Source organism: Tursiops truncatus, chromosome 17 (assembly GCF_011762595.2).
Source record: "Tursiops truncatus isolate mTurTru1 chromosome 17, mTurTru1.mat.Y, whole genome shotgun sequence".
NCBI lineage: Eukaryota > Metazoa > Chordata > Mammalia > Artiodactyla > Delphinidae > Tursiops > Tursiops truncatus.
The window spans coordinates 75,560,770-75,576,308 of NC_047050.1; the positions used below are offsets into that span (position 1 = coordinate 75,560,770).

Consider the following 15,539-nt stretch of genomic DNA (forward strand, 5'->3'; position numbering starts at 1 on the left):
ACGACCCAGTTTGAGGGCAGGAGGGAAAGAGCCTGATGACTGCAAACGGGCAGGACCAGATCCTGGCTCTCTGAGGGTCTGCACTCAGGAGAGAGGGCCCATCACACACAGCTCTCCACATCAGCCCCCTCGGGACAGGCAGGGTTTCCTCTCCCGCACTCATCCGTGGGCTCCATCCCGCAGGGACTGTGTCTGTCCCGCTCACCTCCAACTCCAGGGCCTGCTGGCATCTCTATATATCTGCCCAATGCCAGGGTGAAGGTGGCTATGGTGCAAGGTACCGGAGGACGAAGGGACAGGAAATCAATCTGCCTTTACATCCCAAACATGACAGCTGACCTGGGAAACTCTGTAGACACGTGCCTCTACAAATACAGGTACTAATTGCATGGCAGGGTAATAAATGTAGTTGTCTCATTAAAAGTCAAAACATTATTTTTCTTACATCTTCAGAGACAGTTTGAATTTCACAGAAAGTCAAATGGAGTTCCACAGACATTTCTAGAAACTTACAGGCTTCTTGAAGGAACTTCTCTCTCACGCTGTCCGAAGTACAGTTTTTACATGTTTTAATTGCAACCGCCAAAGCTGGATTCTCCTGTGACGGGGACACATGCAACAAGAGGGTCTCTATGTTAATCAATGGGCATGTTGAGGACAGGCTGTTTATTCTGCAACTCTGGATTCTGGATCAGACAGAACCAGAATTGTACAATCTCAAGAGTGAGAGGAACAGTTAAAATCCTCTGTAGAAAAACCCCAGAAAACAGACGTGCATGTAAAACGCTGCAGGCGATTCGTCTGTTCCACAGACATTTCCTCTCCGTAGTGCCGGGCACTCCTGTAGGGGCTTAAGGCTGCACCAGTGAACAAGGGCCGGTGACCCCTGTGCTACTCCAGCTGACATCCCAGAGGAGGATACAGACAAACACGGTGAACGAGACATCCATCGTGGACTGGAGCGGGTTAGAAGGTAACCTCCCCGAGAGGAGAGGGGAAGAGAGGGGATGAGAACAAAGAACTGCTGGAGGGGAGGGGATGCCGGCCAGGGGTGGAGAGAGGGGTCAGACCCTGTGGCTTCTACCCTAAGTGAGAGGCCCCCCGAAAGGGGAGGTGAGGAAAGGCGCCACGGAGGCGGGGGGGGGGCAGGAAGACAGCGGGCTGGGCGTCGGGGAGGGTGAGTTCGGGTTTCTGGTGAGAGAAGGGGGAGATCAGAAGCCCAGCTCTGGACAAGACAGGCTTGAGATGTCGGTGGGACGGCAGCTTGCTGGCACAGAGAGGCCCATCTGTTAAACGTCTGAGTTTGGGGCCTTCTGAGAGTCACTAGCAACCCAGGACATCTCAATGTAACCACTCTGCTCTGAATGACTTAGTCTGTCCTCTGTAACTACACAGCAAACTTCCAGGACCAGCACCATGAATTCTACCTCTATGTGCGTAAGGCTGATTGGTATACCTGAGAAATGACACAAAATGCCCATTTTACAGGAGATCTGAATAACAACAGAAACTTCTGTAAGACCGTAAGTCATCATCAATCCTGTCAATTCAACTCAAATATTGAACATGGTGCTTTATTAAGACAGTAAAGAAACGCAAGGAAAATACTGCTCTCTAAAAATGCATAGTTTCGAGTGGGTGCTAAGCCTGAGATTCCACAGGCCACATGTCTACAAAGGGGTGTACGTGAGCAGACCAGGTGTCTCGGCCATCAGTCCATGGACTAGGCCCGGTGGCTAGTGGCCCAAGGCTGCAGAGGCCTGGGGGGTGCCGAGCTGTCAGAGCGGCTGGTCACAGAGACCTGATGCTGGAGAAGATGTCAGTCCACAGCACGCAAGACCAGAACTGAGCACAGGGTTTTCTAAAAGCCTTTAAAAGGGGGCAGATGCGAACACATCTCAGTAACTGCTCACGACACAATTTTCATTACCTTCTTTAAAACACAAGCAGAGTTTAGGGGGACAGAGCAGTTCTTCAATGTTGAATGAAAATGCCACCCTGGTGTCCACGAGGCCGAGGTGAGGGGCAGGTGATGAGGCTCTGAGTTAGTAACAGCTAGCAGACACTCAAAAGATCTTAACAAGTGAGTCTAGAGGAGGACTGCTCTGGGATGAATTAAGAGAAAATAGATTTAAAGCATGGTTTTTAAGACTAGGATAATAATGATGCGAGCGTGCGCAGATGACCAGCGATGCTCAAATTATAAAAATGAACCTGATAACCGGGCCTAAGAAAAAAAGAAAAGTGTGTGCTGGGAGCCTTCAGATACGCCTCGTGCCCATGACTCTGAGAATGAGGGCTGCCCTGCCGCCCCGTGCGCCGCCCCTGCACCCGGCCCAGTCCCCCTCTGCTCGCTTCTCCTCGTCGTCCTCCTTCCCCGCTCAGCTCCACCTGGGGTCCCTGCACTGGAGCTCCGCCCTGTCTGGCACACTCCCCACGGGGAGCTCAGGGACTGCCCCTCCTTGTTCACGTGTCAGCGTCTCACGGGAAGAGGGCCCTGACCTCCCCAAGCCCAGGCTTTGTTTTTCTCGGAGCACAGATTCCCCACTTGATACTCAGTGTGTTTGCTTCTGCCGGTCCCCTCGTGCCTCAGATAGAATTTAAGGGCTGTGCGAGCAGGAACCCTGACTGTTTTGTTCATGACAACGTCCCCACCGCCGAGCTGCCACTTGGGGGACGACTGACAAATAACTGCTAAAAGAATTCACTGAATCTCAAATAACGTAACCAGTGCTGGGTTCTTGCCCATGAAATCTATGCTGAGTTACATTTGACCAATTATTAAGAATCCCTGATAAAATGTTATTACATCTTACAGAACACTAAAGAGCATAAACTGGAAAAAGGATTTTTAACGGAAACCTAGAGGAATGAATTGGCTATAAAATGAGATTCCCACATGAAAAACAAAATAAACAAGCATTCACATACGATGTGTATCAGAAAGACATTCAACAAAAAAGGTTAGCACTGATATTTTCCTGGAGGCTGGGATTCACTCAACAAATACTTAGTAAACACTATGGATATTGAAAAAAATTTTTCTCTTGTATTTTTACAACTAAAATGAATTACTTATAAGTGACTGAAATAAAGTCTATCAGCCCTGCTGTTAGCTGTGTGATCCTGGTAAGTCCCTGTACTCCAGGAACTTCAGAATGCTTGCTTGTTAAGAATTCTAGAGATGTAAGGAAGCTCAGAGACCACTGGGTTCAAGTCCAATACTTTAGATCAAGAAGCCTCACCTCCCTTACATCTCACAGTCAGGTAGATCCAGCTCTAAGATTTAGGTCTTCTGATCAAATTTAGATCCAGGGCTCTTTCTAATGCATTTTGCCTCAAGAGCAGAGTTAAGAGAATTAAGAAGATAAACAATACAGATAGAGTAAAAAAAAAAAAAAAAACAAAACAAACAAAAAAAAACCCCAAAAAACTGGAAAAAGAGATAATGGATAAAAATATATAATAAATGATACAGTTTTATATAAGTATAAGGGTAAAAACTTTCAAAACTGAACTTTAAAAAACAGAATCTCTAACAACAATTATCTATTTTCCTCGAAGGAAAGACTTTTACAGTCCTCCGGTTATAAAAGTAATGATCAGTGTATCCCTAGCGCATGTGTAAAGGATGTGGAAAACTGACAGATAAGGAGACACAGGGGGAAAAATTGCCATTTGCAGTTTCCATATCGGGGGTCACAAAAGGTCAATCATCTGCTATTATATCCCTACTAAAGCCATCTCTGTTCACTGTCATTGTTCCAGTTAAAAATAGTTTCTTGAACATGTATGTACTGTTATTTTAAACTGTCATTGAAAAATTACTGATCTAATAAAAAAAGACATACAACAGCAAGCGTTGGTCGGGGTGTGGAGAAATGGGCAACCTCACACATTGCTGCTAGGAACTGAAACTGGGGCAGTTTCTTTGGAAAAAAGCTTAGCAGGTCGGCAGAAAGTTAAACAGTGGCTAGATGACCCAGCAATTCCACTCCTAGACACACATACTCAAGAGAACCGAAAACTATGTTCACACAAAAACTTGTACACGAGTGTTCATAGCAGCATTGTGCATAACAGCCAAAAAGTGGTAATAACCCAAATGACCATCAACTGATGACTGGCAAAACAAAAAGTAGGCTATCCATACAATGGGATGTTATTTGGCCATAAAAAGAAATGAAGTACTGACACAGGCTACCACGTGGATGAACCTGACAACATTATGCTAATGGAAAGAAACCAATCATACAAGGCCACACACTGTATGATTTCACTTATATGAAATGTCCAGAACAGGCAACTCTAGAGAAAGAGAAAGCAAACTGGATTGGCAAGGGCTGGGGAGAGGGTGGAATGGGAAGCGACTGCTAACAGGTATGGGGCTTCTTTTGTCTTTTCTTTCTTTTAAACTGAAGTATAGTTGATTTATAATAGTATATCAGTTTAAGGTGTACAACATAGTGATTCAAAATTTTTATAGATTATATTCCATTTAAAGTTACTATAAAAAAGGTTATCATACAATATTGACTATATTCCCTGTGCTGTACAATATACTCTGTTGCTTATTTATTCTATACATAGTAGCTTGCACCTCTTAATCCCGTACCTATCGTGCCCCTCCCCCCATCCACTTTCCGCACTGGTAACCACTAGTTTGTTCTCTATGTCTCTGAGTCTGTTTCTGTTTTGTTACATTGGTTCATTTATTTTTTAGATTCCACATATAAGTGATAACATAACAGTATTTGCCTTTCTCTGTTTGACTCATTTCACTAAGCATAATACCCTCCAGGTCCATCCATGGTGTTGCAAATGGCAAAGTTTCATTCTTTATTACGGCTGGATAATATTCCATTGTACACATATACATACCACATCTTTTTTTTTTTTTTTAACATCTTTATTGGGGTATAATTGCTTTACAATGGTGTGTTAGTTTCTACCACATCTTCTTTATCCATTCATCTGTTGATGGACACTTAGGATGCTTCCATGTCTTGGCTATTGTAAATAATACTACTATGAACACTGGGGTACGTGTATCTTTTCAAATTAGTGTTTTTGTTTTCTTTGGATACATACCCGGGAGTGGAACTTGCTGGATCATATGGTAGTTCTATTTTTACTTTTTTGAAGAACCTCCATACTGTTCTCCACAGTGGCTGCACCAATTTACATTCCTACCATCAGTGTACAAGGCTTCCCTCTTCTCCACATCCTCGCCAAGGTATGGGGTTTCTTTTGAGGTAAAGAAAATGTTCCAAAATTGACTGTGGTGATGGCCGTACAACTCTGTGAATATACTAAAGAACCACTGAACTGTGCACTTTAACAGAGTGAATTTCACAGTATGTGAACTACATCTCAATGAGATGATTCTTAAACAAATCATTAAAAAAAATTCACTGATCTCTTTGGGAGGGCAACTTGGGGCAAATTAATGTTCTTTTCTTGAGAATGCAGGTAATTGGGAATGCTGGCTAACTGCTGTTGACTTTGCATCTGTTTGTTATCTATTTGTCAACTGCACCCAAGGGAACAATCATCTGTGGAATCCATTACTGATGACAGAGGCTGGATGAAAGACTAAAACGAAGAGAAGACCCAGCTCTCAGGAGCTAATTTTGCCAGTTTTATAGCAAGTGAGTCGACATGCGTGATAAGCTTTATGAAGGACAACTGCAAACACCCTGAAGAACTAAGGACCCGTGAAGACGAACAGGAGCAGCCTACACGTAAGCAGGAGCGGCTCGGCTGCTGTCTGACAGGACTCACCGGGCTCGTGTAAGCGCCTTGGTGCACGTCTCCGAACTGGCCCTCTCCGATGCACCGTCCCAGTTCTATTCTTTCTCTCTGAATCTCATAGTCCCTGGCTGCAAAACATGATCCACACACCAGAAGATACTTCAGTGCAACATCCCCAGTGTAGAAAACACTGGGCACACCTCATTTCATCATCATCCATGAGTAAAACCTTCATCGGTGGCACATCATTCTATGAAAATGCTTTAGACAGAGTGGAATTCTCTTAAACAGTATTTTTAAAGGAATTTATGTACCTGTTACAGCACTGCTTGAATTACCAAAATGAGGAGTTTTATACAAGGTAGATTTTTTTTGTAGTTTTGAATGTCTGATTTAGCTGATTATCTATTTGATGGTTTTCTAAATAATTGCTCCAAGTTTATGTATGTTTAATTAATATGAGCTATTAGTTCAGGTATTAATATATGAAGGCTAAAAAACAGTTATTTAAAGCAATTATTTTACAAGTAACTAAAGTCTGTAAATATGGAGGGAACAAAAAATTGTCCCATGAGTAGCTTTACAAGTTTAAGAGTTTTCCACTTTATTATAATCCTATCTATATTATTCACGGAGCTAAAAGAGTTTAAAGAGGGAGCTTCTAAAACCTGATTTCAAAATCAGATGACTTGGAATCAAAGTTGAACGTATCACATAATAAATAACAAGTATTTTATATTTTTGAGAGCATGTGCCTCAAATTAATGTATTAAATTGTTATGATTTATACAAAACCAATTATTTAGCAGGCTGTTGAGACACATGGAAAGAAAATACCCACTAGGAACCCAGTGGATGATTCTAATCCAATTAACTGCTTGGTATTTTGATTTCTTCTAATTTGTCAAATTATAAATCATACAGAAAATTCAACCCAAATTTTAGAAGGTTATTTTCCTCTTTAAAATCACTTTAGCTAGTAGTTCCATTGATTTAACAGCATGAGTAAACCAATGAAAAAATTTTTAAATAAAAGTTAACTGAAAACTGAAACATCCCGTTATCATTCCATCGGTTGCAATTGCAAGCAAATGCAGTTATTTTAAAGGAATCCTGTTACCTTCATCTATTCCATAGCTTTCTGTATTGCAATTAAGAGAGAAAAAAATTGAAGACCTTGCTTAGAAATAACTAATAGCAATTAGGTTAACAACAACAAACTCGGAGAGTACGTTTCAATATTTACTTTCTTAAATATTTTGACTATCAACACGGGTCAAAAAAGAGGACCAAACACCAAACGCAAGTAACATCCTCAAGTTAACTCAGTGTGATACACAATGCTTTACGTTTCTATCCCATAAATTCCTACATGATAACCGTATTTGTGGGGTTTGGATAAAAGTTAGCCATGTTGGACATTTACCACTCAACTATGAAAATATACGAATAAAAATGTGGATACTCTGCAGGAATGTACAAATGGCTAGGTGGCTAACCAAAACTTTAAACCTAAATTTAAACATTCTTCCAAATTGCTACTGCAAGTCAAAGTAAACACATTTAAGTTTTTCAGCTCTTGCCTCTGTTTCAAATCACTAACCTGGGAGCTCTTGAAAGGAGAGGTCCACCCAGGATAATGTTTGCCTGACAGGGCTGGGCTGTTTCTCTTTATTTTGGTAACTCTCCTCAGTGTATATGGTAAATCTATTGAGAACCACTTTTAAAATATTTACACGACAGGGTAAAGCACCTGAAACATTTATTTTCCAAATACATGGAGCTCTACTGAAACCAGGACATCAGATGTTGAATTATCAGGCCTCTGAGGCTGTAAGGTGGACTCCTAATTGGGCCTCTTTAAGAGGTAGGGTTAACTTTTTTTTTTAACCTGAGTGAAATTCCAAGGTTGTCTCCAACTCAAGAGCTGTGACTATATACACCCCACCACAAGGGCTGGGGCTCCCAGACTCTCTTCACCAGCAAGCCGCACAGCGGAGAGAAGCAGAGGGTGACACTGCTAGGCTGCTGTGGGGGGTGGTCAGTGAAGAGCCCTTCTCTCCCCACACCTCCAACTCGGAGCTGGACGGACTGGACGCGGGCTGCTCTTTGTAATTGCTCAGTCAAGGGCAATAAAAAAATGAAAGTTCAAAGGGGAAATGCAATTCATTAAATGTGTGTATTCAAAGAGCTGTATATATGTGTGAGTAAACATATTTAACTTCAAATACTAATTTCCTACAGAGAGGGAATGCTCTAATCATTAAAGGTTATATTATCATAGAGCCAGAAAACAAGATTACAAAAACCCCATAAGTGAATTGACTTATTATAGATATTTGAGTTTCAGGCTTCTGACCTGGCAGTGGGCACATACAATACAGAATTCTAAAGGCTGAAAAGAATATTTCTGTTACTAACTCAATAAGGTCTTAAAAGTAGTTCTAAAAGGACAATAAATACCTAAACCGTTTAAACACGAGATATTTAAAAGTCTACTCACTCGAGGGCATGGTGTAGGTATCTTCCTCGTCGATAATCTCAGCATAGTCATCTGTTTCTGTAGGAAAGGAAACAGAGGTGAAATATTCAACCCCCTGGCCTTTAATATAACTCGAAAAGGCAAAATGATCTGCCTAAACCCCCTACCATGCTGACATTATTCTTAAAACACTATTACTCCATTTTTGCTCACACATGAGTCATTTATGGAAATAAAAGTGACACCATGGTCCAACATGTCATAATACACAGACCTGTTCCTCAGAGAGCAAAGAGACTAACAGAGAAAGCCCTTGTGGAAAACAGAAAGACATGAAACAACTGTTTGCACGATTCAAACCCACCAAGCGGTACTGACTGCCAAGCTCCCCCTCAACTACACCAAATACACGTTTAAAACCACACCGCTGTCTACCAGGATTTCTCCAAACAAGACCGGTACCTCCAGAACACAGCTTAGATTTCATTCATAGTTAGACTCCACAGCACAGTCTGGATGTTCTCCTTTAGAAAACAAAACGGCAGGCTGACTTTTGAGGAGATTAACTGGGCTAACTTACTTCATTTGTTCAGAGTGAAAGCAACCCAGGAATTTCTCTCCTGTAACTTTTCACTCAGATATTTAAACAGTATGCATTAATGTCAAAAGGGTAAAAGATGTGCCAAAGAGAATAAAATCAGAACAAACAGCACATTGAAACGAGTTCTTTTCAGACGTAATGTCAAGGAGTTCCAATGTTTCCACTAATTCCTTTCAGTAATGCAGCAACTGAAAGACCCACCACCACATTAGTGGGGGGAAAACCCCTTTTGTAGAAAACACCCACTCACTTGGATAACAATTACACTGAAAAATCACTCAGCTCTTGTCTGTCTTCCTCTTTCTGGAAAGAGGAAAACCTTTAGTAGCTCTATGCACAAGGGTTTAGGCTGATGGGCCAGGAAAGGAGGGGCAGTACTTCCTGAATTATCATCTGAAGAGAGATCGTTTTCAAAATTTAACCCCAGAGAAACTAAAAGCTAAAGAACTAAAAGTTCTTTCTTCTGTGCTGCCATTATTACTCCATTCAGATATTAAAATTATAGAAACCAAAGAAAATAGAGACTACATACAGTTTACGGTCTCTAGATATCAACTGTTCTACATACTGCTACGGTAACGACTGAGACCCAATCTAAAAGCAACTGGAAGAATTCATTTCTTGCTTTCTTCTCTTTTTTTTTTTGCGGTACGCGGGCCTCTCACTGTTGTGGCCTCTCCCGTTGCGCAGCGCAGGCTCCGGACGCGCAGGCTTAGCGGCCATGGCTCACGGGCCCCGCCACTCCACGGCGTGTGGGATCCTCCCAGACCGGGGCACGAACCCGTGTCCCCTGCATCGGCAGGCGGACTCTCAACCACTGCGCCACCAGGGAAGCCCTCTTCTTCTTTTTTTTTAAAATTTATTTATTTAGTTTTGGCTGCGTTGGGTCTTCGCTGCTGCGCACGGGCTTTCTCTAGCCGCGGCGAGCGGGGGCTACTCTTCATTGCGGTGCACGGGCTTCTCACTGCAGTGGCTTCTCTTGTTGCGGAGCATGGGCTCTACGTGCGCGGGCTTCAGCAGTTGTGGCCTGCAGGCTCTAGAGCACAGGCTCAGTAGTTGTGGCGCACAGGCTTAGTTGCTCTGCGGCATGTGGGATCTTCCTGGACCACAGCTCGAACCCGTGTCCCCTGCATTGGCAGGTGGATTCTCAACCACTGAGCCACCAGGGAAGCCCAAGAATTCATTTCTTAATTCGTAATCATCATTAAAAGTGATTAAAGTAAAAACAAATTCGACTGGCAGAATGTAAAGTCAATAAATCGGTTCTCCTTTAGAGATTTAGCAAATGTTACCTATTTGTGAGTCCTGTATGCCAGGTGGATAATTTGTATTATTCTTACATGTTTATAGGTAATACTACTTTCAGGATTAAAGAAAAAAATTATTTAATCTACCCCAAACCTTACATTCTTTATTCCTAAATTTCTCCCTCCTATCCTGTTCCCAGTGACTACCAGGAAGAGTGAGTGATGGTTCCTAGGCCGGGAGCCTTGCTTTTGTGTAAGGTGAGATGCAATTTGGGGATGGAGGTGGTGTTAAGGCAGAGGCAAGGAAAGGGCTAAGCGGGGGAATGTGCCGGGGCTAAGGCCCCACAGACGGACACTCAGCCACTCACTCTGTCTGCAGTCGGACAAGCTCCCCTCACGCCCCTCCCTCAGAGCACATGCAACTAAGGCTCAATTTCCTGCAACCACAGACCCACCCTTGCTGCCCCCTTTCACACAAAGCACACACCCTTAGAGGCCAAACACATTAGCTGACCCTGAGGGGCCGGATTCTGGCAGTGAAACTGCCCAGATCTCTTGCCTCTGCCGCCCTGCTACCAGATTTGCTCCGGAATCTTCAACACCCCCTGCACTTGGCTCTCAGCTCTACTAAGGAGATATCGGGGATCCATCGACTCTGCGGGCACCAAAGTTTCCCAAGGCTGTTGGGGTCACTGACCGCCTGTCCCTCCGTCTCTGTGGGTAATGGTATCTGCCACCTGAGTGTCACCTGTTCAGAGACCCATCCTCACCCCCATCACTCTCGATCACGTTGCCTGACATGTTTTGCTCAGGGCCCATCACTACCAACCCTCTGGCGGTCCTCTGGTTCCTCGTCAACCGTGTACCCCCATCCAGAGCAGAGCCCCCAGGGCAGTGGGCCCTGCTGTATGTACCTTGTTTACTGCTGTGTTCTCAGCTTCCAACCCAGGGCCGGCCGGCCCGGGAGGCACCCAGTAAGCACTTGCTGAACGAAAGGGAGGAGTGCCCTTCAACAGTGCAGGAGGGGACGGCGCTCCCTGTGACCCAGAGGCGAGGAAGCCAGGCCAGCCACAGCTGCATGTCTGGGCGCTGCTCCACCCCAGGAGCCGCTGAACCTGTCTGCGCTTCAGCTGTGCCCTCACGTGCCCAGTGCGAGCACGGCTACCTGGTGGGGCCGTCGTGAGGATTACAGAGATGCACGTGAAGTTGTGGTGCAGCCCTGCACAGGACAGGTGACAAACAGGTGGGAGGCTCCTTGGTTCCCTCCTTCTGAGGCCTCTGGAAGGAGCCTTCCTGGTGGGACTGTAAGCGCTTCCCAGATGGCCTCTTCTTATAAAACTCTCAGCAGGGATACCGACTCTGAACCGGCTTCAAGGAGTAAGAATAAAATGGCTCATGTGTCAGAGGCTAACACACAAAAGTGACGTGGGAAAAACCAAGTTGCATGCACTTGCATTAATTCACACAATCACAAGAGAAAGGCTGCAGTTTTTTTCTTTAGTGCTGTGTGAATTCTACAAAAAAACTTTGGGGATTATCCAAGCTTCCTGGGCATTACTCATGACGACACGTGGGTGTGGCTATGGGTACCGTGACGTCACGTGAACTTTTGCTGCTGTGTTCTCCTTGAGTTGGTTCTTATGCAGAAAGGTCAACACTACTGAAGGCACGTGGACCTACAAAGGTTTTACCGTAACCTTCTATATAGGGCTTTCCAAGTGGGGATACTCGGCATATTTGTCTAAGAATTCTTGATACTGATTTGGTTCTATCTTCCCTTTTTCCTTCCTGGTTTTTAGGATTATGAGACAGTATGACACTGAGATGCAAGGTACTTTTACATACTCAAGGGCCCCTGAAAAACTGGAGTCCACCCTGAAACCACCTGGCCCCCAAAATAATGACATAAAAGAAGGAAAATATAAAGGAAAAGGAAACAGGTTCAAAGATCTCGTCACAAATACAGGAAAGCAGCTCTGCACCCTCCACTTGAGCAGGACGACAGCTAACGGAGCGCTCGCCCTAACGCCAGACGCCGTCACAAACAGCTACACATGTCGCCATCTAATCCTCGGGGCATCGTACATGGTGGCACTGTTATCATCATCCCCGCTTCCCAGGCAGGAAGCTGGCGGACCCAGAGGCACCCTGAGTTTCTCACAGTCCCCAGCCACTCAGCGCTCCAGCAGAGCTCCTGGGCCGCCGTGTTCTGGGCTTCGTTCTTTACTATCTCCCAATACGTTTCTGGGGACTTTTATTTGTGAGACCAGATACCTGATGCTTCGAAACCTCGGAGTGTTCCCCTAAGGATGTTCTGGGACTTCACCCCCAACATGGGCATCCCTGGAAGGCTTAACTGGGTCTGTGCACTTGGGAGACAATTCTAGGACCATGAGTCAAATATTTCAAAGTAAACATTTTGAAAAATGGACAGAGACTTCTGAAACCTTGGATAACACTGTAATTTGAAAGGTTTGGTATCACAATACGTGGTAAAATAAAAATGAGGGGAAGACACGTTAAAAGGGCAGAAACCGACAGCTCAGTAATTAGGAGAGAAAGGTACAAAGTTCTCCTTTTAAAACAAAGGAAAAGAGGCCTAGTGAAGTCACTACTGAAACCAGTGACACACGCCTGTCACGCTCCGTCACGCAAAGAGCCTGAAGCCTCCGGAGTCACCGTGAAGGGGTCAGTTTCGAGCTGGAGAGGGACAGAGCAGTGGACGCTCGGCTGTAAACAAAAGGAAGTGCACCGGAGCCTGCAGGACCACAAAGCTCTCAGGAGCCAACCCCTCCCCGCGGGGAAGAGGGGGGCCAGGTGATTCCCTCTCCACCTCCTCCACCTGCCCTTCGGGGCCTGACACCAAGTGCTCTGACGACAGCCTCTGGTCGGCGCCCTGCTGCCCTCAGGAGGCCTGATGAGGCACCACCCCCAGGGCAACACATGCACAGTCACGGGATTGCTCAGCAATTCAGTGGGACCAAGCAACAGCACAGCTTCTCACCACACCTGCACACGTGACCCTGCCGTGAGCCCTGGAGGTGGCGACCAGCTTGTGGGGGCCAGGGGCAGGAGGGCTTTCAGGAAGCCAGGAAGGGCTCCGCTGTGCTCTGTGACCTGCACCGGGGTCGGTCAGCTTTTTCTGCAAAAGGTCTGACAGTACGTATCTTAGACTTCACGGCTCACAAAGTCTCCACTGCAACCACTTAACTCTGCTGTTGAGATTGCAGGGGTGGGCAGACACGTCATGAGTGAACGTGTCACTATGTTCCAGCAAAACTTTACTGATGGACACAGAAATTTGAATTTCACATAGTTTTGATGCCAGGTACTATTCTTTGATTGTACCCCCAACCATTAAGAACTGTAATAACGGTTCTTAGTTCCAGGAGCAATACAAAAACAGAGGTGAGCCGTATTTGGCCCGCAGGCCTTAGTCTGTGGAAGTCTCAGCTTATTCACCTGTAAAATGGGGATACTACTACTCACCCTAATTCAAATGTGGGGAAAAGGCACGATGTTTTCTTTAGATAAATAATGTGCTAATAGCCACTCGTTAATACACGTTTGTTGACATCTTTATGCTTTCACAGTAGTCCGCACGACAAACATCAAGGCCTGTTACAGACGAAGACTCCAGAGATGAAGTGCTTTGCTCAAGGTCACCCAACTGGCCAGCTGGTGACGGGACGGGGCGAGGCTGGAGCCTGGGACCTGACCACTCACCCAGCAGCCCTGGACTGGTCACCCGTGTCCTCACCCGCACGACAGCGAGGAGAACACCAATCATGTTCTGAACCCCTGCTGGGAGACTCGCTGGTGAAGGACACGCACGCACATCGGGGGCGCCCACCCAGTAACCACCAAGGAGTCGGCCTGGGAACGAGGCTTGGAGCTGGAAGTCCCAGGAGGCAAGGCGCCTTCCAAGTCACGTTTAGTCCAGACGTCTGACTGCAAGCACTTTGCTCATATGGTGCTCAAGTCGTCGACCAGACACACACGCAAGCACAGACGGACTCTTCAGTGAAAGCGTTATTTCATTTAATCGTGAGGAAAAATGCAACCTCCTTTAATTTTAGTTTATAAACCTCACTCCGTATCGTAAGAGCACAAAGCTTCATGCAGGCAGTACACAAAGGAAATGGAAAACAAGACACTACACGTGCTTCTAAATTTCTGGTTTATGAGAGTGACAACCTCAGCTGCCTGAGAAATACTCATCATCACTCCTGCTGGTAGTTCTCTAATTATTTTAGGCTGTTTGACTCTCAAACATCACTTTTCTTTCTTTCCTTTCCACTACCTCACTCCCAAACTAAAAATGACTATTACGTATGTGTGGAGGAGTGTGCAAATTTCTCCCATTTACTGCTGAATGATACCATTTCGACAACTTTTCTTCACCTCTAGAATTCGCTATGAATAGATACGACTTGAATTTACTACTGAGATGTGGTAAAGAAACTGACAGTTACCCTTCCCATGTCAAAGCCCTACATAATTCTGAAGAGATCACTGACTCACACCACGGTTTCTTCATACTTGTTTTGTTGGATTAAAGCCACATTTTGCCTTTCATTAAATACGGAATGATATTTATATCCATAAATAATTATATTAGTAACACAAACATGAAAATAAATATTACCGTCCCCACTAATTTCATCTGCAGATCCGGGTGGCATGCAAAGAAAGGGGGAGGAGAGAGAGGGGGGAGGGAGAGGGGAGGGGGGAGAGAGGGAAAACTCTATTAAAATGACAAGCAAATCAAAATGTAAGGAAAACACAAAAATTACCCCCCCAGTCTAATTCAAAAGATAAAAGAAGATCATAGGAGTTAGCATGTTTACTTAAGGGCATTAATGCGAGTTTTCAGCGGTCCACACGTCACCCCAAGTAAATAGCAGTTTAAGTGCGTTTCTGCCGCATTAAGCAAAACTGGATTGCTCCTCACAGTTAAATGTTAAAAAATGACTCTACTTGCCTCGAAAGAAATTTGTATCCTCTTGGAAATGAAAACTATGGGTCATTGACGTGTACCCCACACAATAAGCAGGGAACAGCCCTCAGCAAGCCTCCGCAGGATTCCAGCCTCTCCAAAGAAGCTCAAGGAGTACAGCACCTGAGGCTCTGCGGCGAGCTTCCACTTACAATTATACAGTGTTTGTAGAAGTGACTCTTCCAATTGTTACAGATAATCTTCCCTTTGCTGGAAAACTCCCCCCCTTGGCCTCTGCTCTGCAGCACCCTGAGTATCTGCCCCCGAGGCAGGAAAGGCAGACCCCTGGGGCTCACTTGGACCATCCTTCTCCATTAATCTCATGCCAGGTCAGGAAACCCACGAGGCAAAGGTACCTGCCGGCCCCTTTGGTAAAACACTAAGATCCCACAGGGGAAGCCAGGAAGCGACTTCTAGCCCTGTCACGCATTTAAAAACCAGCAAACGGGCAACAGT

General features: G+C 45.1%; 1 protein-coding gene across 13 annotated transcripts in view; it reads right to left on the reverse strand.

Moving 5' to 3' along the window:
* Positions 1-15,539, reverse strand: part of PTK2 (protein tyrosine kinase 2) — a 252,784-nt gene that overhangs the window by 62,492 nt on the left and 174,753 nt on the right. For all 13 annotated transcript variants that reach the window (XM_073794833.1, XM_073794836.1, XM_073794834.1 and 10 more), the window contains 3 exons: positions 8,258-8,314; positions 5,785-5,882; positions 514-598 (listed from right to left, as the gene is read on the reverse strand). In XM_073794833.1, coding sequence (XP_073650934.1) covers positions 514-598; positions 5,785-5,882; positions 8,258-8,314 — 240 coding nt within the window. The remainder of the gene's footprint in view (positions 1-513; positions 599-5,784; positions 5,883-8,257; positions 8,315-15,539) is intronic.